Source organism: Myxocyprinus asiaticus, chromosome 6, assembly GCF_019703515.2.
Source record: "Myxocyprinus asiaticus isolate MX2 ecotype Aquarium Trade chromosome 6, UBuf_Myxa_2, whole genome shotgun sequence".
Lineage (NCBI taxonomy): Eukaryota > Metazoa > Chordata > Actinopteri > Cypriniformes > Catostomidae > Myxocyprinus > Myxocyprinus asiaticus.
The window spans coordinates 8,835,130-8,862,816 of record NC_059349.1 but is presented as its reverse complement, the minus strand read 5'-3'; the positions used below and the strand labels follow the sequence as shown (position 1 = coordinate 8,862,816).

The following is a 27,687-nucleotide window of genomic DNA, read 5'->3' as shown; positions in this document are numbered from 1 at the left end:
CCGGCAACTGCAGGGGAAGTGTATATTTGCTTTGTTGCATAAATGTGCACCATATGCGAGAAGCCTAGGGATGACCCTACTTATGAAAATTGTCTAGACTTGTTGCCATGCCTACCTGAATGGTTTCTCAGAGGATGCAATTTGCAATAAATTTAGACAATTCCAACGTCATTTGGCGAGTGGTAAGGGGAAATGTATGGTCGGTGCATGGCAAGACACATGTATCACTGACTGCGACAAGGCTAGAGGATTGACTCGCCACAGAAGAAGCCATCAATCATCAAGGGCCATTAGCTAGACAGGCAGGATTTGAAATTCGTCTCTTAAGAGCTGAGTGGCACCAGATGTGTCACTAGACAGCTCTCTTCTATCAACGAGAAGAGAATAAGCACAAATATCCACACCTACATCTCTGAACAGAAAGCAGTTAGACCGATGCTTGCCGCCCTTTAGCAGCAGTGACCTCGTTTCACCAGGCTTGTTTGTTTCTGTCTGCTTTTGTCTGTCCTCTGCCCGTTTGTTTGCAGAGGTCGAGCCTTGAACGCCTGCCCCCCCACCCCCGGCAAAGCCAAAATTAAGTCGATATAGACACTAGAATTTTAATTAGCTTGCCATGCATGAGGTGGAATGCATGCGTTCAGCCCATTTTTGCTCTAGCGCTCGCATGTATGTAAATGTGATTAACAACTGAATTATCATAATTGCCATCCGTGTGTGATCACGGCAGTGCAGCGAAGTCGAGTCAGGATTGTGGAGCATTGCCAATGAGAAGCTTAAATATTCATCTTTTTCTGACACCCCAGACATCTTTCCAGGACACTGCATTTTTGTTGAAATCTTAACAGCAGGTTTTTCTAGTTACGGTAGAATTCCTTGGAAAAGAACACAACAATCTTACTCAAAGAAAAGATGTTGCCATGCGCAGTGTGTCTGTTAATACACAATACAGTAAGCTATTGCGGTTATAAAGCTTAAACTAGGACATATGATATGCATCATGATAAAAGCAATGTAGCTGACTATATATGTGTGCTGAACATATACTAAGGACTTGTTTGTCAGCATTTAACATCAATTAATTTGTTAATATATATTAGATAGTCATGCAGTTCTCCTCTAACTGCCTCAATATAAAACTATTATATTTTATTTCAGCTCTCAATACAGAATGTAATAAAATAATCTGCTCTGAAAGGGAATCTAATGGTGCTGAAATAATGACTCTTTTGCAGAAATAAAGAAGCATCTGTGTGCAAAGATAAAATTGATTGTGTCCATAAAGATTCAGAGGGCTTGCAGTAAAATCCCACAGCAATAACTGCCCGCAAAGCATATGTAGAATTTACATGGACCAAAACTCAGATTAGATGCGTCTATGGGAGTGATTAAATCTAATTACCGGACTTTATGAGCTACCTATTAAGTCTCGACTGCTAGCTTTATTTTGGTTAATTACATGTTAGCACAATTTCCAGTCTTTAAAAAAGTACCAGGCACACTGTTGTGCTCTTACACCAATATACAACACCCAAGAAATGCTACTGCAAGTTTGCGGACAGTGCTTAGAGCTCCAAAAATCCTTTTCTGCTTTATTCAGACTTTGGAAAACAAGGCAAATTGGGAAATGTAGACCTTATAGAACAACAAGATCACATTTTTTGAAGAAATTAACTGCTGTTATCTCATAAATGCCATTTTCGTTGTTCCGTTAATTAGTACATTGATGTATTGGAGATAATAATCTTGTCAGTGTTAAATCCTTGTTTTTAGTGTTTTGCTGTGTTAAACAGTGTCTTCATTTACGTAGAGCTTAATGTTTTGCTTTTCAGCTTGTTTTTATTTGTGCCAGTGATATCATCACAAACTTTTCTGGATTTTTAATTTATTCATCAGTGCATGACATTCCAAATTGTCTCTAAATTGACTTTCCTTTTTAGTCTGACGTCACCAAATCCCTGTTACTTTTCAACCCATTCCCTCCAACCCTTTTCAATCCTCTTTTTTAACAAATTCCCACTATATAAAATAAAGTTCCGACCTATATTTATTTTTTTTCTAATTGAATATTCCGTTTCATTTGCAAATACATCAGATTACAGATGTAAACTCGGTTGCGAACTGTTTCACGTTGGCTTTAAGCATTGAATAGAGTCTCAAGCCTCATCAAAATGGTATTATTTTGCAGGAGGAGAAAGTCAAAAGGAATCAAATGTATTTTTTAAGTCTCTTTGATGGCTCATTCTTCAAAGGGAATCTACTAAGAAGCGGTAATAAAATGTGTACCTAAATCCTGACTCTTCTAGATCCTCGTATTGACACTTAAAAGCCATTGTCAGGGATGCACAAAGAATGCCGTGTCTTTGTTCAACAAGGTAAAAAGACGGAATCAGACGAGGCAATAATTGCCAGGAACGTTCAGGGGTAAAGCAGGGCAGAAAGGAGAAAATGTATTTTCTGTAGAACTACCATTGATCTGAGCAGTAAAGATGGCATGGCTTAAAAGCGTAAAATTATTGAGTCTCATCAGCATGGTGAGGCTTCAGCTACCACCAAAAATGAAGTTTAGATGTATTCTATTTTAATGCAAAAAGTCAGGCTCGAAATCAGAGGGGAAAACAGCTTGATAAATGAACAAAGCCCATTTTGGTTCATTTCACACAATTGGAGCTATTAAAACATGAAACAGCATTTGTAACCTTTTAAGTATGAAAACTATATATATAAGTTTATTAAAATATACAACAATACAAGTAGTTTAAAATGTAAGGAGAGTTACTTGATTATTTCATTTGCAATGCTTCATGGAAGTGGGCAGTTGCTGCTGAACTCCTTTGCTGCATTGTCTGCTTCCGTAATAAGGGCGACCTCTGTGATAGGTGGCTCTCTCTAGAATTATGGGTAGTGTAGTTCTTCACCAGAAATTCAACAATTAACCACTATGTTTTTCAAATTAAGAATGTATCATTGCTTAACAATCTCAGAGCTCATGGTAGGTCTCTCTTGGAAGGTGCATACATGATTCCTCAAATTCAACTTCTCTTTGAAGAAACTAAATGGAACAGTTTACAATATAATTAATTTCTGCTGATAACTGATAGTTTAAAAATGAGCTATCGACATTTAATCGGCAAAACCGGTCCGTGTACTTTTGCATCCATTCGTTTTACTTTTTAAACATACAAATTAAAAAAATTTAAAATGCGGTTTCTTCTTTATTGGTTTTAACAGTGATGAATAGAATAAGCAAATACAAACTCATTTTCTGTTGATTATTTCATTTTTTATTTTAAAAGGAATAAAGAGAAAGGGGGAAATGGCTCAATTTTCATTTTCTGTCATTGTTTAAAAAATGTATGTATGGCTTGAATATTTGATATGCACATGTGAGCGACATTGAAACGTCCCTTTTATCTGATTGGTGAACCCACCCCGTCTTCTGTACTGCCTTAATCCTATCAGCCAGAATTAGAGTTGGGATTGCTCTGCAAATTTGTCTACATTTTCATTAAATATTGTCCCGAACCACAACTAACTGTAACTATGCATGCCATATGTATTAGAATCTTGCTGCTTGGCGCATCATGATGTTGTTGCGAGATGTTGCCTCTAATGGACGATGTGTGAGAGATCGCAAGCCACATCACTTGACCATATGCTGACTGGGAGTTGGTCTATTATATATTATTTTTATTTTTATTAACATTGTATGATTTTGTAGTACCTGTGTATTCGTGTCCCATTGATAAATGTAATGTAAATAAAGAGTTCTGTTGCTTTGGATAAAAGCAAATGCTAAATTAATGTTTAGACATCATGAACATGGATTGGAGTGGACATAAAATTCTAATAGCTAAGATTCGGACACAAGGCGTCCTGACTGTAAGTCCGTCAGGACGTGGGACATGGCGTGTAAAATCAGGACTGTCCCTGTTATTGGGACATCTATCTCCATAAGTGCAATGTTAATTTCTGCAATCCGTAGATTGCTGATAGAGTGTGCTGCTGACGTAATTGCCTCAGCCTGGATCAACATTTAGTAAATGTATTATTAAATGTCAAAAATAAACTTGTGTTAACTCATATTAACTTGTGGAGCTTTTATACAATGTGACGCAACTTTTTTAAATTACATTTAACAATGGGACGCGGCACTACAGTCACTACAAAATCATACAATGTTATTCAAAATAAAAATAATATATAATAGAACAACTCCCAGTCAGCATATGGTCAAGTGATGTGGCTTGTGATCTCTCACGCATCGTCGATTAGAGGCGACATCTCGCAACAACACCATGATGTGCCAAGCAGCAATATTCTAATACATATGGCATGCATAGTTTACATGTAGTGGTGGTTCGGGACAATATTTAATGAAAACTGTGACAAATTTGCAGAGCGATCCCATCTCTAATTCTGGCTGATGGGATTAAGGCAGTAGGCTACAGACGACGGGGCAAGCTGACCAATCAGATGAAAGGGCCGTTTCAGTGCCGCTCACATGTGCATATCAAATATTCAATCCGTAAACAAATTTTTAAACACTGAAGGAAAAAAAGAAATTAGCCTTTTCCCCCAATCTCTTTATTCCTTTTTAAATAGAAAATGAAATGGTCAACAGGAAATGAGTTTGTATCTGCTTATTTTATTAATCAGTATTACAACCAATAAAGGAAAAAAAAAAATTAGTTTTTCATTTTTGGGTTAAAAAAAGAAAAATTAATCGACGCAAAAGTCCACGGACCAAAACTGATATAAAGCATTTGTTTTTTGCAGCAAAATATATGATAGATATGTTGCAAAAAATGTACATCTAACAAATTTTGTTGCCAGGTCCATGAAAATATTGACAGGGCAAGTAAAAATCTGAACTACTGGCCTGATTGGGCCAGCAGAAATTTCGTTATTGTTGAGTCTTGTACTCTCATTCACGTTTCCTCCCGCCTCCTTAATGTTGCCTCTGTTTTCCCTGCCTGCCTCATATACGCACTGTTTTCCTTAAGGCAGTGTCAATCCCACAGTTAATAAGCCACATTTTGCCTCTCCGCAGTCTTTAGCATGCTTTCTCTGGCAGCGATCCATCAGCTTTTTATCTACCTGTGGCTCTTTTAGAGCTGCGTCATGGCGACACACCAGTCAATCTGGTAATGCTGCTGGTTGGTAATGGAGCGTTTGACACCTGTTAGTCATCGGTGATTAGTGGAAATGTAATGCCCATGTGTTTAGTGGTGTCTAAGGCTTTAAATCTCAAGACATTCTGCAGAACAGGTGTTTCTGTTCACACTGCACAGAGCAGCAGTGTATGGAGCAATGGTTCAATTGCACAATGAGATTGCTAGTCTTTCAGATGGTGCATGCACAACAGGCAGGTTAACAACTTTGTTAACTATATATTTCTGATTATACAGTCTGAAAGAAGAAAGTTTAAAGTTTAATTAGTCTATGCTAAGGCAAGCATCACTACTTCTGTTGCACATACGATGGGTAAGGGATTTAAACAAACAGTTTGGGCTACAGACAATGAATGAATGTTACCACGAATAATGTGGCTTGTTGAAGAGTGATGTGTTATTACTTTTCTAAACGATCAGACTTAGATTTTCACCTGGCGGAAGAAAAAGGAGGCAACATAATTAGAATTTGAAGTTGAATGCAATCAAAACATTTTGCTGAGACAAAACCTAGTGTAAATCAGATATCTGTTAATGTAACATCTAAGCCGTACAATCATCTTTTTTCTTTTTTGTTTGTGTCTTAAGGTGGTGATAGAATTTGCTGAGGGAATTGTTTAACATCTGCAATCATTAATGAATGTGATGATGTCATTGAGGCAAATCCAGTTTAGAAAAGTGGCGATCTGTGAAGGTGGCCGTTTCCTCAGATGACCTGAAAGAGTGCACATCTGTCTCAATCACACATCGATTACCGCTGGAGATGTCACTGAAGTTGACTCCCAGTCAACAACGGCAATAGATATTCAGTCATTTAATCGATAGTGCAGCTGAAAACCTACTGATGAATTTTCCCCTGACGATTGATAGGACCTGCATGCACAACCAAATGATGGTCTAAAAGGGATCTTTAAAGAAATTATTGAGTTTTGAGTGCTGAGTGTGCAATGCATGAGAACATAGTTGTATATAGTGGGAAAAGACAAATTCAGAAAATCCAAACCCAATTTGTTATTCTGGCCCAGAGTCATGTTCATCTACAGCCAGGGTTTTCCCTTGGGGGTCTACAGAGGTTTTGTTGGTCTTTTTGTTCCATTTTGATGTCAAAAAATGTTGTGTGAGTAAAATACACTTGAGAGATCTTGGAAGAACCAAAGAAATGGCATTATAATGTGGTTCCCCAGACTTCAGGCACACATGCTGAACCAACAGTATTATTATGTTGTGACACAGTCAGCGTGTATTAAACCCGCCTCCAAATGACAGCCAGTGGAGAACTCCAGCTGGAGGAAACTTTGGATAAACCCCACATTTACATTTGGCAACTCCTGCATGTTTCCGAGTGAAGAGATTTTTGAAGCTGAAAGAAAGAAACACTGTTTCGCAAGTATTTTGTTGGGTGTTTTAAAGGTGGAGTGGGGCATATCTTAATATCCAGTAGCCTTTAGTTTATGTTACAGCCATGAACCATGATTTTATACTTGCTAGTTTGTTGCAGGTAGTAGTGGTAGTGACTGATTTATGATTGGAAAAAAATCTCAATACGTCCCTCAGTGTAAGATGAGTCATCAATATTTTTTGGGCCATTTTCCTTAAAAATGCACTAAGACTGTACATTTTAAATGTGTATATGTGCTAAAAGCTAATTTAGTAATTTTCATTTTGGAGTACACTAGCATATAGATGACTTCAAATCTACAGACATAGACTAAAAGCAACAATAGCACAAACAAATCTCGTTTGACGGAATGATTTTTAGTTAATTTATAAACCTTTAAAGACAGATATATTATAATTCTAGGTTGTTATTTGATGGTATATGCTTCTGCTGAAGCCATCAGTATCCCTTACAAAACAAATCTAGAGTTATGAAAACTGGCCTCAAACTTGCTCCAATCTTCCCGCCAATTTCCCACTCATTATTTTCACATGCAAATGAGCTTTCGATTCGCCGCAAATGTTTGCCAGAAGTTTGCAGTTCTTCACCGGTAATGGTGAACCTGCAGCAAACCTTAAGCAACAATGAAGAGTTTGTTGCAAAGCTCATTTGCATGTGAAAATAATGAGTGGCAAATTTGCGGCAAGTTTTTAGTAAGTTTGAGGCCAATTTGTCAGAACTCAAGATTTTTGTAAGGGTATGTTATTTCAACTTCATCAAAAAAATCACATCTGATAGCATAATTCTTGGTGAAGAACTACATTATCCACGCATACTGAATAGAAAGATCAACCAGTCGGATAATCATGGTGAACCAAGCCCACCAAAAGAGCTCTGCAGCAACCGCCCTCTACCATGACACACCGTGAATGACGCAATCGAGGTGGTCTCCCAACACCCTCAAACTACTTATATTTTTGTATATATCTGAATATTTTGCAATACTATTTAAATATATTGTCTCTATGGTTATATTCAACAACCTTAAAGTAACAGTTAATATATTAGTTAATATTAAGAGTAGTAGTTTATTTATTTTTTTTACATCATTCGCAGTTCTTCTTGGGACTGTAGTTCATTCCCTCATTAAAGGCGCTAAGTCTTGTACCTTTGTCTTTTTGTCTGATTTTCAGATTCTTTTTTTGCTTCAAATCAAAGTTTGTAATGTTCACATCTGAGCTGGTTGGTTTGCTTAATGGCTCTTTTATGAATTATATGAAATCCCTATGAGGGGAAAAAAATGAATGGGAAAAATACTTCCATAACCAAGACAGCTGAAATATGGGGCGGCCACTGTTGCACTCTATAGGCCACGTTTGATTTCATAGGGTCTTTAATCTCTGTTGGGAAAACCAGCTTTAACCAGCCAAAGATGGTTTGCTGATCTTATGGTCTCCCAGGCTGGTCTGGTTTGCCTGTTTTAGAGGGATCAGTCTTGGGGCCAGCTGGCCAACCAGCTAAACAAGCCCAGCAGGAATGCTTTCAGAGTGATCAGAAGCACAACACAATGTCAATTATGTGACAGGCTAATTTCGTTCATTAGCATTCTCAACACTTTTCCTCTCGAAATCCCATTTCTAAGCAGACCACCCAACATTGCTCTTCACCCTTGGGCTCATGTTATTCTTAATCATCACGGGCTGCTGAGTGGTCTTGCCTTTGATAAGCTATACGTCCTTGCGTTGTGATTTCTCTGCCGAGGGTGATTTCACTGACTCCTTTTCCTGAGAGCACTGATGGACGATGCCCTGCGATTCCTCCTCCTGCCAGCCGGTGAAATTGCCTGGCACAATCAAAAGCAAATTGTAGAGGCACGAGTCAGGAGATGTCAAAATAAAGCGGCGAGGCAGGCTCGGCCATTGAAAAGCCGTTTATCTCTGTATTAATTTTCACTCTAGCTTGTCCACTCTCTCTTTTTCCACTGCGGCTTTGCGGCTAAAGTGGAGTGTTTGAGTGGACACGACGAGAATACATTCGCCGCCCTGAGAGGTTTAAGAATTGAATGGCATTCCATGAGTTTTCGTTTTGAGTCCAATTTGAGTAAACAGTGTTTTTAAGTAATCATTTAAGTATTCAAGACAAGTAAACAGTCATTATTAAAGTAAGAACAAAGAAACAAGAGTCATGAATTGGAACAAAGCTACTTAAATGGCTGGTCTTCACTGTATGATCATTAATACATTTAAAGCTACTAAAGTTAGCCAGCCAAGAGCAGTTAGTGGTTGATTGCAATCTATGTATTGAGCATCCATGGCATAGAGTAAAAGATCGATATTGTGATTTTAAGAATCGATTAATTGGAAAAACAATTCCCCTTTTACTTTACTGTGCTGATAATGGTAAAGTGTTACGATTGAGCTTGATGGAAGCCAGAATGACAATTTTAGGACTTACAACATCACAGAATTGCATGTTAATACCACATCAGGGAACAGCTGTTAACCAATCCTTCCAAACCGCAAGTTGTTGGGGCCAATATACTCTATGCCAAAAAATCATACACTGATGCATACTTTAATAAGCCACTTGAAATGTACCATTCACTTTTCACATACTTTTGATTAGTGATAGGTCGATATATCGGCTAGGCTAACAGTGTTTTTTCTTTTCAAGTTTATGAAAATTTTAGTAAATATTGCATTAAATAAGTGTTGTATTCACAAATACATTTTGTGCACATCTGATTTGCTGTTGTTAAATTGTATTATGTTTATTGGCATTTATATCGGTCATCGGCTGTCCTGCTCTCTAGCTATCGGTATCGGGCATCGAAAAGCCCATATTGGTCGACCAGTACTTTTGATGTACTATGATTTTAAATGCATTAATCCTGATCTGGCATACTACATAAAATGTATAGTATGTGAATTGGTACTGCGTTAGCTCTAGGCGTACGTTGGAGACAGTGATGAATCAAATAATTGAGTGACTGAATTTGTGTGATGAACAAACAAACAAACTATTTGAAATTACTAAGACAACTGACTGGTTGAGTTTTGGTTGTTTGCTTGCTAATAATGACCCTCGGCTAACTTAAACTTAGTTTGAGAATCCCAAATTTAGTGTGCTGGTGATGGCATTTTGTACATCTGAGAATGAAGTAGGCCAGTATGCCAGTTTTTCTGGAATTTTGACATGCTAATATTAATGTACTACGATTTGGGACACTTAAATCCTAATGCTAACTAGTCAAATCAAAATTCAGCCCATGTTTGTGCTAGGTGTATTGTGGTGACGAATCGTAAAGAAGAGTGTGACTGAATGGTCAACAAATGAATTGACTTGTGGACTCATCTAATTAGTGTGTCTGGTAACTCAAAAAGACAGCAAATAGTGTGTCACGGTCCCACAGTTGGAAAAGCTAGTCCCTTTGTGTTAGCCCTCGTGACAGCGCACTTAAAGTAGAGTTCCTGGCTCACCATTTATCTTCATGTTTAAAGCACCTTGGCGGGTGTTTTTGGACTGGGACATTCAGGAGAGATCTGGATCGTAATGAACTGATTTAGCTAAATGGAGAAATAAAACCAGAGATATTCCAGATTGGTGGTTTGGAGGCTGGCCCAGTGTGTGTTTGTATGAGTAACCGTTGATTTATTGGATCTGAATGTGATGATGGGATGTCAGATTTGTGATATTGCACCTGTGCCAGGTGCATTCTCTAGCGACATATCCACCCCCTGCAAAAAATTCGGCTTGTTTCATCCACAGGAGCACTCATGAAAAAGCCTCAGCTGACCTTAACTGCCAACAGCCAGCCCACAACACCATTCACAGCTTTGCACATTACCCAAACGGCTCAGTGCATTTAAGTGCACTTATTTGACTTTCCTTTTAAACTCTGAAATCAATTTGAAGAAAATAAACAAGTATAGCATAAATATGGCAATATTTGCTGATGCTCAAGAGGAAGGGAAAAAAAGTGTTGTTTTATTTTGTCAGTACCCAAGCTATGAATGTGCAATAAAGCTGTTTTTTCTTTATTTATTTAATTAAACTTTCTCTATTGATTTAGATTTTTTGAGTAGGCGTTTCCAAACCAGGATGGGCATTTCTCAAAAAAGTTCAAATAAAAGTAGGGAATATCAATGTAGAAGGCAAATCATGTAAAGTAGGGCTGTCAAATTAAAATGCGAAATTGCAATATTCTTCGAATTTAAGAAAATAATGCACATTCGAATGCTAAAAACTGTGCATTCGAATTTTGGATGTGTGCCAAGCACTGACGATGACTTCAGATCGATCGCATTCTTGCGCTAAAAAGGCTAGACACAGAGCAACAAATGTATTTTAACAGAAAGCAGGTGTCTCAAAATGCTTTTTGAAGTTCTTTTTAATTAGACACAGTATCTAAAAACAGCGCTCCTGCACATGACGCTGAATAAACAAAAAAAGCTAAACTAAGACGTTCGTCTAGCGCAGTTTACATAGAAAAACAAATGGATGGTTGCAAAAGTGTAACGATAATTGGGGGGTAAATATGCCTATTAGTAAATATAGCTTATGAAAATAATGTCACAATGTAAAAAATCTTAATGGCCCTAAAATAGGCTTATTATAAAATATAGTTTCTTATTGGGTTCTTGGGTTTTGGAGCAAAATATGATCAGGACTTTTTCTTGATGGTTAGTGTTGTGAATAAATCCCTAAATCCCTTAAAAGTATTACATTTTGGGATGTAACTGTTTCTGCATCTTGCTTGAGTTTCGCGCATGAATGATAGCCAACATCATATCAATAAGAAGACATTCGCCTGGCGGTTAATAAAATGGGCAAAACAATCCCATAGACTTTCACTAAGTGAGGAACCCGAGCCATATGCCGATTTTACACTGGCAACAACCACTCAAATTTACTTCAGAAAATGTAAAATCTAGGCCTAGTTGTTGTTTTGTTTCTCATTATATTGGTAGCTGCATATCATGTGTTACAGATTTGCTATTACTTTTTTGTGCTGTAATTGTATTCTTTTTGCTGTGGTTAAAATTACAGTGTATAGTCAACCTACATTAAGATGAAAAACACACACATGTCCTGCATAACCGCAGGGCTGTATCATCTTATCATTACTGCAATGCAAGCATTTTTCCAGTTTTATCACATTTGAGTGGCCTCATATATTTTCACAAAGATGAACCGGGTAAAAACCACAATGCTGGCAGGTGGTCCCGGATGACATTTAATCTGGTCTCATGTCCTCATTGCGCCGCATAGAATGATAGCTAGATACAGCAATGTCACTTCCCGTTCCATTCCATCACTAACGCTGCTCGTAGATTACAGTAGAGAGTGAAGCTCTGAATCCACTGATTACTCCAACGTCCTTCAGGATTTGAGCTCAGCAGATGACGTAAAACAGAGTACAGGCGTTTGTCAGATGTTTAATTCGCATTTGTCATTAAAATGGGATGTCTTTGAGTGGAATACTGATGTCGAATCTGATTCTGAATCTGAGTTTGCGCTGAATCAGCACATTTACTGGACTCTGAAAAATTACATTTTAATAGTGGATGTATATGTGCCAGGGGGAAATATCAGGCTATTTATCCCACAGTCTAGGGAAAAATGCTTTAACACAAATGAAGCTTTTTAGAAGAATATATCAGCTCTGTAGGTTCACACAATGCAAATGAATGGTGAGCAAACCTTTAAAGCTCCAAAAAGCATATAAATGCAGCATAAAAGTAAATCCAAATGACTCCAGTGGTTTAATCTGTCTCCTGAAGTGATGCAATCACTTTGGGTGGGTAACAGATCAATATTTAAATCCATTTGTACTTTAAATCTCCACTTTCACTTTTACTTTCAGAATGTGAAATTGAAATTGAAGATTTATAGTACAAAGGACTTAAATATTGATCTGTTTCTCACCCACACCTATCATATCGCTTCAGAAGATATAGATTTAACCACTGAAGTCATTTGGATTACTTATATGGTGCCTTTATGTGCTTTTTGGAGCTTCAAAGGTCTGGTCACCATTTACTTGCATTATATTGACCTACTGAGCTGAAATATTCTTCTAAAAATCTTTGTTTGTGTCCAGCTAAAAAAAAAAAAAGTCACACATCTGGGAGTAAATGATGAAAGAATTTTCATTTTTGGGTGAATTATCCCTTTAATTTAAAAGATTAAGCATGAAGAATAAAAAGTTGTGAAATTCAGTTTTACTCTACTCTGTTTTTCTTAAATGACCATGCAAGTGAATTTGATGACTTAAGTGACAGTTAAAGATCTGCTACGTTTTCTTGTCTTTTCTGTCCATCCTAAGACACTACTTATGAAACTCACTTCTGTTCTTACAGTGTCGACTATCTCGGATGATGTCACGTCAACGGTGCAAATGAGAAGAACAACACCTCCTGTCATGACCACCACTACCACCACTGTCCACAGACCCCCGATGAACATACCCACCACGTCAAACCCCAAGCAGGGCAGAGGAGCCTCAGACACAGCAGTGGATCACCCCGAGACTGCAGAGCCCACCGCTGTCAGCCTCCAACCCTCCAGCAAACTCTTCTGTGACACCACGGACCGGAGAGGAATATCCTGGCCACAAACTCACAGAGGAGCAACGGTGGAGCGACCATGTCCCAAAGGAACTCGAGGTATGTCTGTTGAAAAACAGCTAATTGAATTATGTTTGTAATTGCCGGACAGCTTAATTTTGCCATGAGTAAAAAGTTGACACCTTTATCTCCAGCAGTATTGGTGGTATTAGGTATGGGTGTGCAAAAATAAACTGTCCATCAAGTAAAATATTTAATTAGTTAACGCATTCAGTTCTTTTTTAAGGAAATAAAATAATGTGTGTAATTACTGGGTTCTGCAATTTCTTGGAAAAGACACCAAAAGATGAGTTCTGCAACAGTGCTCTTAAAGGGCTGTTCACACAGGGGGCCTGGGTAGCTCAGCGAGTAAAGACTCTGACTACCACCCCTGGAGTCGCGAGTTCAAATCTAGGGCATGCTGAGTGACCCCAACCAGGTCCCCTAAGCAACCAAATTGGCCCGGTTGCAAGGGAGGGTAGAGTCACATGGGGTAACCTCCATGTGGTCGCTATAATGTGGTTCTCACTCTCGGTGGGGTGCGTGGTGAGTTGTGCGTGGATGCTGCAGAGAATAGTGTGAAGCCTCCACACGCGCTATATCTCCGTGGTAACGCGTTCAACTAGCCACGTGATAAGATGCGCGGATTGACGTCTCAGACATGGAGGCAACTGAGATTCGTCCTCCGCCACCTGGATTGAGGCGAGTCGTTACGCCAATACTTAGAGTGCATTGAGCGTTGGGCATTCCAAATTGGGGAGAAAAAAAAAGGGCTGTTCACACAGGATGTGTTATTGAGTCATTCGTCCCTGTTTTTAATTGTTTAATAAGTAAAAATGCACTAGACGGACATCTTTGTCCGTTATAATGCATCTTGCTGTTTTTCAGCATCTCATGCCTATGTCAAGTTAAAAACAGTTAAACTTTTAAAAATGTGTCGAGATACCTGGGTTTTGTTCCATTCTGTTGCGCTATGTCTATCTGAACACGTTCTGTGTAAGCGATAATTTTATGAAATACCATACGTAAAATATCCCTACTAACAGATTTCACTGAAATGGGTGAGAAATTACAGCTGTCTGTGTGACAGCACATGACTCTTTAAACAGCAAAGAGAGTCAGGTGGCTAACTTGTGCTTTTTTTATCAGAAACACTTTCTACTTGTCAGTCATTTTGTGGGTTCAGGTTTGCTGACATGACATTGAAGGGCTGGGTTTTGGAGAGAGGGTGTGTGGTTGAAGTTGAAGCACAATGAAATTGTCAAACTTGGGTTAACAGCTTGAAACAGTTAATTAACTGCATGCGTTAACATATTAATATTGACAGCACTAGCAAAAAATACATATTAAAATCACCATTGAGTTTTCTAAACGAATAGTCGGCTAGTCTTAAAAGAGATAGTTCACCCAAACCTGTGTCAACACCCTGTGTCGTAAGAAATGTGTCTGATCGTGGACCCAGATTTTCAGTGCTTCCTTAAAGGGACAGTGCACCAAAAAATGAAAATTCGCTCATCATTTACTCACTTTTATGCCATCCCAGATGAGTATGACTTTATTTTTTCTGCAGAACACAAAGATTTTTATAAGAATATTTCAGCTCAGTAGGTCCATACAATACAAGTAAATGTGACCAGAATTTGAAGCTCTAAAATCACATAAAGGCAGCATAAAAGTAATCCAAATGACTCCAGTGGTTAAATCCATATCTTCAGAAGTGATATGATAGGTGTGGTTGAGAAACAAATCAATATTTAAGTCCTTTTTCATTATAAATCTCCACTTTTACTTTTATATTCTGAAAGTGAAAGTGGAGATTTATAGGGAAAAAAAGGATTTAAATATTTATCTGTTTCTCACCCAAAGTGATTTCATTGCTTCAGAAGACAGATTAAACCACTTGAGTTGTATAGATTTCTTTTATGCTGCCTTTATGTGATTTTTGGAGTTTCACTATTCACTTGCATTGTATGAAGCTGAAATATTCATCTAAAAATCTTTGTTTGTGTTCTGCAGAAGATTGAAAGTCTTATACATCTGGGATGGCATGAGGGTAAGTAAATGATGAGAGAATTTTCATGTTTTGGTGAACTATCTCTTTAAGGAAGCCCTGAAAAATGTGCGTCCATCAGACCACGATCGGACACATTTCTTAGGACACAAGGCGTTCACACAGGAAGCTGTTCCAAAACAATTAGACAGAGCACAACAGAATGGAATGGAACACGTTTTTAAGACACATCTTTAAAGAATTAACTTTTTAACTTCATACAGTGTCTTAAAAACAATGTTCATGACACAAGACACTGAAAAACACAGCGAGATGTGTAACTGTCAACAGAAATAGCACATACTGCATAGTTTTTCAGTATTGTACTTTACAGACATTCAGCATAACTAGCTATTACCCTTTAGCACAAAACTATTATAGTCCACAAAAAATGTAGACCTTTGGATTATGTATAATAATGGGAACAGCAAGTGATTTGAAGTCAGTAATTGTCTTAGAGACCCAAATTATCAGGTAGAGAACCTGAGAAGTTCTGTGTGTGAATTTATCCCCTTTAAAGCAACTCTTAAAATAAATATTAAAGCTAAAATAAAAAAGAAAAAAACTGGATAGACTAGACTAGTCTATCCTGGCCATCACTAAAATAAGGCATCTGGCGTTACTTATTTGAATGGTATCCACGTGGTGATGTCTAATTTACTGACTTATTCATTTTTAAAGTGTGGCAACATTTACATTCCATAATGAATGAACATCATTTATCTGATTTTATTTATTTGTTCAAATCAGTTCATTTCCTCTTTATGTATACCATACTTTTCATATAGAAATTGTTCCACAGTACACTTTTTTTGTTTGTTATCACAAATGCCAGCAGATGTAGTACTAATTAACTTTCAAATAAAGTTATCTCAAAATGATTTTTTTTTTTTTTTTGATGTGATAATTACCAAGATGAGGACCTCCGAAGTGGTGCTGACCTAAAATCAGTGTCGAACACATGTCTTCTGTGTGTGTGTGTGTTGTTCACCAGGCATCGCTTCATTTCTCTGCACGTCTGTTGAGGGGATCTGGAATCCGAAGGGTCCTGATCTCAGTAATTGCACTTCTCACTGGGTGACACAGGTGGCGCAGAAGGTAATTCTACAACTGACTTTGACGTACGCTGCCAAGACAGGCTTCAGTGTTTCCAATCTCATTTAAATTTTTCAGTTTCGAGTTTATTACGAGAATAGCATTAAAAGCTTTCCACATGACTTGGGCCTATTTAAACTCAGATTTATCTTTGACGGACAAGTTTTTTTATGGGCATTATCAATTTCTAGAAAGTAGGGTTGCAAATATAATACCCATGTAGATTGTTATGGCAAAGTATGTTAAATAAAACTTGCACACACACGCACTGCACACACGCGCAAACACAGTAAAGCAATGGCTTACCACCTCTACAATTTGCCATTGAAGACAACAAGGATGCACTATAATGTACTTTTTCTGCATATTCACTTGTTCTCTTCAAAACCAATTTCAGATCAGGAGTGGAGAAAACGCTGCAAATCTGGCTAATGAGCTGGCGCGTCACACTCAGGGCCCCGTATATGCGGGGGACGTGAGTTCATCTGTTCGACTAATGGAGCAGCTGGTGGATATACTTGATGCACAACTGCAAGAGCTAAAACCTAGCGAGAAAGATTCAGCAGGACGCAGCTTTAACAAGGTACAGTACACACCCATCCCACATACTACACGAGAGTTATATTTTTTTCATGTGCATCATATTGCTTTTGTTTAATGAGGTCACTTGATTGGATCTTGCTTTGATGTAAAGTTAGAGTTTTTAAGGTATGAAAACAACAAAATTGGCAAACAACTTAATCAGTCCTGGTTTGGCGTCTGGGAGATATTTGTCTGAATGATTTTCAAATGTAGTTATCAAAGACTTGCAGCATAAAGTCTGGCCCACATTGCAGCTTATTTTGGCCAAGAACCGCCCACTTAGACAGGAAAAGACTTGATTGACCAACCGCATTTTTGTTTGTTCTTACATGCCATTTAGTGTTTCTTCCTCAGGTGCTCATTTTATCAACGTGATACCTTGTAAAGACAACTTTCAATCAGATTGAAATCAGACGGTCAGTGAACGGACACTTAAACTCTTACAAAGTTGATGAGAATGGGAACACCAGTCTCTACTGTTAGTTGAAATTGCCATCCTATTCTCACAAGCCCTTATGGTATTACTGAGGCTTATATGCCAGCAATTTTATGCATTTCCTAATGCCATATGCCCTGGTAATTCCCAAGGCTAATTTATCTGTCATTGCAAAACTTCCAGAGAAATATTTGTCTTCTGACACTAAAAGTGTGTGTCCTACCCACATTTTGGACTTTTTGTTCCCCAATACAACATGCTTTGAAATCCTTAATTTTTTAAAGCAAGTGGGAATTCTGTGTGTCTCAGCATAAATTGCGTGCTCTCCTGGGCTTGGGATCCAACCCATTTAAATTCCAGCTCACCTCTCTGTAATTACAGGATCGGTGCAGCCCAGTTTACATGTCCTGCATTAATGGCTAGACACATACAAATGGGAGAAGCAAAGCAAGTGCCTTCAGGAATGTTGTTATGTAGGAAAGAAAAATCACTAAAAAGATCTATTTAATATCTCAGTTGTTTCTTCTTGACAGCAATGAGAGCAAGTAGGGATGTTTGCTTAAGTCTTCTGTTTCTCAGATGTTTCTCCACATGTGTTTCAGAAGACATCTCAGCAATGTCTCAAACTGTGCTTAGATTTGCCAAGATACCAGTATGCCATCAAAAGTCAGAGATTTCAGTATTTCTCAGGAAACTCTGATCTGAGCTATAGTATTTACTAGAGATGCACCGATGGGTGGAAAGGGGTTGGAAAAAGATGTCAGACAATTAGCCTTCAGCTCGTGCTGTGTGTGAAAACAAATGTGTCTTGTGTGGAATTACTTTGAATTGGATGACAGAGACAGCAGTTACAATTTGTAAGCTTTGTATTGCTAGAATTCACGAGGTTCGAAATTCCGTTAAACCTTTTAACACAACTAATTTGATTACCCACAATAAAGCTTGACACAGAACCAAAAGGGACAAGCTTTACCATTCAGAATTCAGTTAATGTAAGTTAACAATGTTAATGTGAGTTAAAGGTGCTATATGTAATATTTTTACTGTACTAAATCATAAAATGACCATAATATGTCATTAGAGAATGAGGAAACGTGCTAAGTTGAAAAACTGGCTTCTCCGATAGCAATGCTACAGCCAGTATATTCTACTTTGAAGTTTCCATTCCGGGCCGGAATTTCTTTTTATGTTTTGGCCTGTGTGATCCCGCCCACTGCCCACTCACCAATAGTATTTCGACAACGGCGGGTTGCCACATTTGAACAAGTTTGCAGGCAAACAACACTGCGTGCTGCAGCCATGGAAGCCAGCAAACAAACTGGATCAGAGATAACAGATTCTACCCGACCTAAAAAGCCTCCCCATCCTTCTAAAAACCACCATGACCAGAGGTGTAGTAAAACAAGGATAAATATTGGAGATGCCTTTGGAAGATGGAGACAGCTTAAAGCCCAGAAATCCTTTAAAGCAGATGCTGAGTTGGCTAATTTGCATGTCAATATTCTGGCAACCCGCATGAGCTTCGAGTCTGGGGCGGGGCAGACAACTCTCCAATATTTTCAAACGCTTGTTTTCAATCTTACATATACCACCTTTAATTTTTGTGAGGCCAGTTACTCTGAAACATCGAAGACATATAGAGACATAATAAATTAATTATTTAGATTTCTTTCGAAGTTGTGTAACTATATATGAGTGATTTAAAACGAGGTAGCATAAAAAAAGGTATCGGTATTGGCAGAGAAAATCATATATCGTATTGCAGATGTTGGTAGATTGTTCTAAATAATATGGTAATCCGATCAACCAGTATCTGCTGATACGATATCTGATTATTTAGAACAACATCTGCCAAGAACAATTGACCAACATCCACTGAAACAGATAACCAATTATTTAGAACATCTGCCGATACCGATATCTGATTATTTTGATCAATCAACCAACATCTGCTGAAAACAATATCTGATTGTTTAGAACAATTAATACAACAGACGTTGTTCTAAATAATCAGATATCGTATAAGCAGATGTTGGTTGATTGTTCAAAATAATCTGATATCGGTAGATGTTCTAAATAATTAGATATTATATCAGCAGATGTTGTTTGATTGTTCTAAATAATCGGATATTTTTTCAGCAGATGTTCTGAATAATCAGATATCAGTAGATGTTCTAAATAATCATATCATATCAGCAGATGTTGGTTGATTGTTCAAAATAATCGGATATCGGTATCGGCAGATGTTCCGAATAATCAGATATTGTATCAGCAGATGTTCTAAATAATGGGATATCTGTATCAATAGATGTTGGTTGATTGTTCTAAATAATTAGATATTGGTATCGATAGATGTTGTTCTAAATAATCAGATATCGGTATCGGCACACAAATTTTGTGTCTGTGCATCCCTAGTATCCATATTAATTTATAGCTCTGTACTCTTACTGTACATCAAAACATTTTCTTATTTGTGTCTAGTTTTCTCTATCCTAAGGAATTGTGGACAAAGTTGAAACTTAAACATAACTCAATTAGGTCCCCGAGTTATGATATATATATATATATATATATATATATATATATATATATATATATATATATATATATATATATATATATATATATATATAAAGCATTAACGGTTTCCTCTGGATTTAGCATGTGATAAATGGTGGGCTGGCTCAGAGAGTCGAGGTGACAGTGTCTTCAGCATCATTGCATCATTCAGGAAAACAAAACCTCATGGCCCAAAAGTGCCATAAAATAACAGGTGGAAAAATGCTGTGAAAAAATCTGATTTCTCCATAGAGCTGTTCTGGAATGAATCTCAGTCAGTACATTTCGGTTCGGAGCAGGAGATACAGAAAGGAAATTTTGTTCAAAAAGATGTTTAAATTAAACATGGGTATTGGATGTAGTCTGTGATGTCCTCTGCATCTTTGTTTGCTATGCTATATGACCTTAGGTTTGACTATATGGACATGGTTGACACACACAGGTCTTATTTGTTCTATTTCTCTTTTCCTCTTTTTCTCTGTGTGTATGTTGTTCCTAATCTTCCGTCTTTGTGTTTTAACCAAAAAAGCGTCAAAAAAGAGAGAGGACTTGCAGGGCCTATATGAAGGTATATACGGACACAATCCCAGTATTCCCTTCACCTGCTCTATTGCATGCAGCTTATCACTTGCCCCTTTTCCACCGACAGGATGCCAGTGTAAGTTCTGGAGTTGGTGCCCGATCTGGAAACATTCTGTGTATTTCCACCACGAAAAAGGCATTTCTGGGCAATTAAACCCGCTTGTCCTGAACTAGAAACCGGTAATGTCAATGGCCAGAGGGCGGTATAATGTCCACAACTAGGAACATTCTTAAAACAGCAACTCAGGCCACGGCCACACTTATATGTTTTCGTTTGAAAAGGCAACTTTTTCTCTGTTTTGGCTTTCCGTCCACACTGAGATGGCATTTTTGACTGAGCTTTTGGAAAACTGTCTCCCAGGTGGATAAGTTTGAAAACACCGTCTTCGCATTGTAGTGTGAACAGGGGAAACTGAGATATCTGGAAACGATGACGTATTTGTTGTCATGTGACGCGGTCATGTGATCCATTCAACCTAAAACAATCAAGATGTGGCCCGTGTTTTAGTGGTGTTGTTGTGCCTGATATTCCGTTTGATAATGCTGTTAAAGATAAATGTTACATTGTACAACAGGCCTATTCAACTGGCGGCCCGTTTGATATTTTCAGTGGCCCGCTTGAGGTTGTCTGTTGTCTTAGGGGCTGTTCACACCAAACACGTTTTGTGTCTGATTGTGCTGTTTTTACTTTTTTTCTATGTAATCTTGCGTTGGACAGAAGTCGCTCAAGCCGCGCTTTTAGATGCTTTCAGAGGTTGCGTTACAAATAATTATTATCCATAATTTTGATGAAATTAGAAGATTAAATAACTAAAATCATGCACAACTGACAAGCGTGAGTCCGGAGAAGCAAAAAAGTTATTTTCATTTATTTGGTCAAGAAAACATTCGATTTGAAAAGTCAAAAGTTTATATTATTGCATCTATAACAAACGTCACTGTTATTGTTCAATACAAATTTTAATATCAATCTGATTTACTTTCTCAGTTATGGACCAATTTTAAAGCATTTTTAGTTTATTTTTTTCCCCTGCTGGAAAATCTTTCTCTTGATATTTTATTGATATAATGAAGAAAAATTATAGACCTACTATAACACAGTATCTGAAGCTTTTCGTTAACAAAATGTTCTGGCTTGGCCCGCATGCCCCAGAGATTTTTTTTTCCATCTGGCCCACTTGTCTATGAAGTTGAATAGCCCTGTTGTACAACCTTCACATTGCATTCCTTGAAAGGCGACGGGAAGTTTACTCGGAATTCCATTTCAGACCGTACATGGAACTGCGATTTTTTTGAATGTGCAGTAAGGGGATTTAGGGGCTTTCATACATTTCAGTGGGAACAGGAAACGTTTGGAAAACCCTTGAAAAACCCTTGAAAACGGCAGTGTGGACGGAGAGTGTTTTGAAAACAAAAACAAAAATTTAGTTAATGCCTCTCATCCATACTAGAACGCCGCTTTGCTTCACAGAAAACGTGTTTCAAAAATGCTCTCAGTTACTGCGTACTTCGTTGTCCATTTACCAACATCACTGCTTTTCAGAGTTTTCAAATGAAAAAGGGATTAGTTTGGATGTGGCCTTAGTTGCTATATATTTAAATAAATGTAAATATTAATATGATAAAACAAATTACTCTGGATGTAAACATATGTCAAATAAAATAGTATTTACAATTATCATATGTGTAAATTGATAAGAATTTAATTTGTAACATTTGATAGTTGCATCAAAATCAAATCTTATCATAAATTTAGATGTGGAATTAAAAATTACTTTGCATGTTTAAATGTGTGTTTAAGACCAATAAGACACGTAAACAAAGATCTCACATTAAGTGTTAATGCCATTGTTTGGTTCTCAAGTCAGCATAAAAGCGGGCTGGTTCTGAGATAAATTCTCAGTTCTCCGGGCTGAACACCAGTCAAGCACCCCATTCCTGCACAAGACCCAGCACCATTTCGGTGGAAAAGGCCTATCTATCACTTTCTGGCTGTAAATCCATCTGTTTGTTTTCCTGCTGGTCTGTCTGCTGGCGTCTGACACTCTTTTGAGGCAGTTCTACCTCTGTCATATTTTAGTTTTGTTTTTTTGTGGCTTTCCCCATCCTCATTTCTCACCTTCCTCAATGCTTGTCTTCCTCACCATTACACTCTTTCCCTGTCTCTGTCTCCACTTCCGTTTCCTCTGCTCTTTCCTTGTAGGGATGCAGTATACTCTTGTGCTCTCTTCTCTCTCTGCTGTCATTCAGTGTATGTGTTGTTGTCTTCCTGCAGTCATAATTGCTCCGGCATGTCAGCTGATGGTGTGATCAAAGAGCTTTTGCGCTCACCTGCTGTAATCTCAACGTTTCATGTGTCTGTTTATTCCCTTCTACTCTTTTCTTTTCTATATAGCAGATGTTTCTCAGTTCTGTTCACTGGGGTCAATTTCATGTATTTGCTGATTTTTTTAGTGTCCTTAATTATGTTTCATTCACATTTTATTCAAAGCTGTAGCTGTAAAAAGAATAGTAGTATAAATATATAAGATATTTACACAAGACATAGAAAGTGGGTACAGCAATTCACCACCCCCTTTTCAAAAGTTGACCTTTGTTGCCCTGAATCCTAAAAGAAATACCTTCTTTTACACAATGTAAATAGCTGCTAATGAAAAATAAATATACTGTGAATGGGTGAATCTCACGAAGCCCATCTAGTGGGGGTTGTATTTAATATTTTAAATAAAAGGGAGTATAAAGAAAACTAAGGACCATTTCTTTTATTTCATATATATATATATATATATATATATATATATATATATATATATATATATATATATATATATATATATACACACATATACTCACTGAGCACTTTATTCGGAACATTATAGTCCGAATAAAGTCCCCAATGTGGTATTCTACTGTTGTAGCCCATCCACCTCAAGTTTCGATGTGTTGTGCATTCTGAGATGCTATTCTGCTCACCACAATTGTACAGAGTGGTTATCTGAGTTACTGTAGCCTTTCTGTCAGCTCGAACCAGTCTGGCCATTCTCCGTTGATCTCTCTCATCAACAAGGCATTTCTATCCACAGAACTGCTGCTCACTGGATGTTTTTTGTTTTACCATTCTTAGTAAACTCTAGAAACTGTTGTGCGTGAATATCCCAGGAGATCAGCAGTTATAGAAATATTCAAACCAGCCCATCTGGCACCAACAATCATGCCATGGTCGAAATCACTTTTTCCCCATTCTGATGTGAACATTAACTGAAGCTCCTAACCCGTATCTGAATGATTTTATGCACTGCAATGCTTCCACATGATTGGCTGATTAGACAATCATATTAATAAGTAGGTGTGTGTGTGTGTGTGTGTGTGTGTGTGTGTGTATGTGTATATATATATATATATATATACTGTAATTTAAAGTGTTTATACAGCTTGGTAATGTTTAGTAATATTGGTAATATTTTATACTCCTGTAAATTGATGTTGATAATATAATAACAATACTGTGAGTGTGACTGAATCATCTTATGCTTGAATTACAGCCTTCTAACACATTTTCAGTCCTAGAATATTTATGCCATAATTTTCAGAACTGTTCGAGTTCAATCAAACAGTCTGTCGGATGTTTAAGATGTAAGATGTTGTCTGTTAGATGTTCTGTTTTGTATTCCAGCCACCAGATGTTTGTCTCAGCCAATCACAGCCAGCCACCTTTTGCCTCTTGGCCACAGAATCTTTGAGCTGTACGGTGCTTTAATAAAACAAACGAGACTTGATGTTTTTGCTTTCCTCCCATACAGATCAGACTTGTGGAGCTCCTCGTCTGATTTTGTCATCATATAAACATAATGAACATCCTGCATGAATGCCTGTTTCTTTTTCAAAGTTTTCATTGGCCCGTGGCTGGCTTCTCTGATCTGTGCGGTTCTGAGATGGTGCCTTAAACTCTTAACAATGGTCTAGTCTCTAAAATGTCTTATTAATACCCATTACTGTAACTTTCTTCTTTCGCAACTTTACAGTGTTTTCCAGGTCTGGAGAAGTCACAGAAATAAATAAAATCTGAAAAGTCAAGGAAATTTCTTTACTGAAAATACATTTTTCTAGTTACAGGGTTTGATTACCAAGGAACACACAATAATAAAATGTATACTTTATAGTCAGTTTGTATATGCCACAGCTGAGACATGACATGCACGTCTGATGGGTAAAATCTTTAAGAAAATCTGCTATAATTTTGCACTAGTCAAAATGACCTCAAAGCTAACAGGTTGGGTGCTAATTGATCTGTAATATGATTTAGACTGTAATATTCATGACGCTTGTGTGGGTTTATTTTTAAATAAAAAAATAATGAAATAGTAACTGTTAATGTTATAAGGTACAAATTTGGAAAGGGGGTGGTGATAACATGAACCCACTTTTATGCCTCTCTGATACTATTTAGATTTATTAATTTGGTAAAGCAGTTTTCTTTTGCCTGCTAAGACATAATGGGCAGAGCAGGCTGTTTTTGTGTTATAAATTCCTTGCATGTATTAGAAATCTCTGTTTCACAAAGCCTCTGCATTTAAATTACTTCTTAATCTCTTCAGATTCAACAAACAAGCTGAAAATTAAGAATGCATAAAGCACTAGTTTTCCTCATCTTCAAAAAGCATTAAACTAGTTTGATTGAGAGTTCCTTGACCTTCACCGCAGATGAAAATGAAAGAAAACTTGCTTCCAGCACTGTTTTCCAACACACAATAATATTTGAGACTGAGGGGCGAATTCACTTTTGCACGTGGTATTTCATAACGGTATTATTATATGTAGTATAAACTGTATATAGCACCTTATTCACAAAACTTAGCGCTATTTGACTGTCACAGTTAACGTTATTACCACCCACGAAGAGGAGGTAAACATAATTTTTTGTTTTTTGTGTACATTTTCTTTCAATCATGGCAGAAAGTATTTCAAGAATGATGGAGAAGAGTGTTATCAGGAATATATTCAAATGCGCAAATTCTAAAACAATGCAGACAGCATGTGCAAATAAACAACGCTGTCAGCATGCACTATTAATTCATAGGGAATTGCGTCCTTGAAAATTCTCCACAAACTCAACTACAAAGAGGGCTCACTGTTGAGGCCAGACTAATTTTAGTCTCGTATTAATGGTGAAGTCTTTGTAATTGGTGGCAGCTCATGGGGCGGTCGTACTTCAGGATTGTGACAGGTCTGAGAGGAATCCTTACAGCCCACCAGGTCACTCATACTTCAGAAATCCCACACAGTACTCAATCAAAAGCCGCCCAGAACAAGAAAAATGCAGCAACTCTACTTGTGGTTTAGCAGATGCTTTGAGTCTGAAATGACTTACTGTACGCTAATTACAAAGGCAGTCTCGCCAGAGCAGTCGTGGGTTAAGTGTCTCTCTCAAGGGCTCCGGGGTAATAGGATCTTCTCAGAAACTCGACAGTTCATGGGTCACCCTGTCTGGGACCCGACCAGAGACATTTGCATTATCATCCCAGAATCTAAACTGCTACACTTCTCCATCACTCCTGTCAACTCGACCCTTTTTCAAGTGGTGAGATTTAAATTGAATGATTGATGCTGGAACAAAGTATTCACTTTTTCATTCTCATAATCTGACAACTAATCTATGAGAAGAGTAAGCAGTTTTTAATATTTTAAAAATATCAATTTAAATATTACATTAAGTCAAAACTTAGTTTTAAGGTAAAATTGTTTTAGGTTACAATATTATTATTTTTTATTTTTATTTTAAATGTTTAAACGTACTAATTTTCGATTCAGCAATATATATGTGACAATTTATGCATGACTGGTTTCATAAATTATTAGCAAATTTAGTTTTTTTTAAAGAAAGTTGTAACTTGTTGAAATTGTTGAAAAAAGTTTAAAATGGTTTTAAGGAAGTCAATTTTAAGTGGAAATTCCTATTTTAATACTACAGTAACTTAAGTTAAATGTTTTTTTGAAAAGTTTATAAGATATATTTTTATTATTATTAAAAACTTTTGAAGTTCAAATTATTTTGAATTCAACAATGAATGTGACAATATACACAATATTGGTTTTATAAATTAAGTTTAAAATGTTAAATCATTTGTTTTTAAAACTACATTTTAAAAATTTAAAAATTAAAATGAATATTTTATATGTGTTATTATAAATTAAATATTTTATGTTTACATTTTTTTAAACTAATTTAAAAATAGTTTAAGTATAAAATGTCAATCATTTATACATTTTTAAAAGATACTGTACATTTTAAGTTTAAGTTTCAACATTTTAAATTTACAACAATTTCTTGAGAAGCTTTTGTGAGAACTGACAAATTAAAGGGCCTTGTTGTAAAATATAACCAGAACAAATTTTTGTAATGGTTGGCAAAATAATTCTTGTGTAAATTGTTGCATTGACCTGCACTCACTCTTAGTGTAGTCTATTTTATTTTTATTTTTATATTTTTTAACATGTGTTATTTATGTTGTTTTCTTATTGTTTGTTATTTATATTTAAAGGCTTTACTAGGGACTTGAGATGCAAATTAGCAAATGCTATAATCTCTATGTGCAATGCATTTTTTTTTTTTTTTTTTTTTTTACATAATTATGTATTTTTGTACTGTCCCTATACAAATAAACTCAACATTTTACATTGGAATGGTTTTGGGAACAATTTAAATACACATTTGTTCTGCTTGTGTTTCATAAATGAGGCCCAAAACTTTTAAATACGAAATAAAAGGGTTTCTTCTCCTGGCAACAACACTTACATGATAAGGTCTGTGGATTGACACGGTTAAAAACATTCTCTACACTCAAGAGCACTGCTGTGTTGTAGTCGCCTTGGGATTCTTTAATTCAATTCAATCGTGGTCAGGGCCTTAGGAAATGAAACGAATCATCTAGGATACAAATGAGAAGTTCTGTCTGTATTTTGCAAGCAGCTTCTACAATGATAACGCTTTTTACTTTACAGGAAGATTTTTTTGACAGTGTTATGGATAGATCCTGTTACAGATAGGAAGGTATTCTCTATTGATCCACGGAGGAAATTTTATATGGCAATCGTACATTGTGTTGCATTTGCTTTTTCAAAGAAGTGGGCAGCTGCAATGGATTTGAATTTATGCTTGAATACCCAAGTCGACTTTTATGTCCAGCCTGTGTGGAAGGAAATCGTAATCTGAGATAATTGATCTTTAG

The 27,687-nt window shown here is 36.9% G+C and overlaps 1 protein-coding gene across 4 annotated transcripts in view; it reads left to right on the top strand.

Moving 5' to 3' along the window:
• Positions 1-27,687, top strand: part of LOC127442508 (adhesion G protein-coupled receptor L2-like) — a 161,341-nt gene that overhangs the window by 79,369 nt on the left and 54,285 nt on the right. For all 4 annotated transcript variants that reach the window (XM_051700595.1, XM_051700598.1, XM_051700597.1 and 1 more), the window contains exons 6-8: positions 12,912-13,217; positions 16,202-16,305; positions 16,700-16,885. In XM_051700595.1, coding sequence (XP_051556555.1) covers positions 12,912-13,217; positions 16,202-16,305; positions 16,700-16,885 — 596 coding nt within the window. The remainder of the gene's footprint in view (positions 1-12,911; positions 13,218-16,201; positions 16,306-16,699; positions 16,886-27,687) is intronic.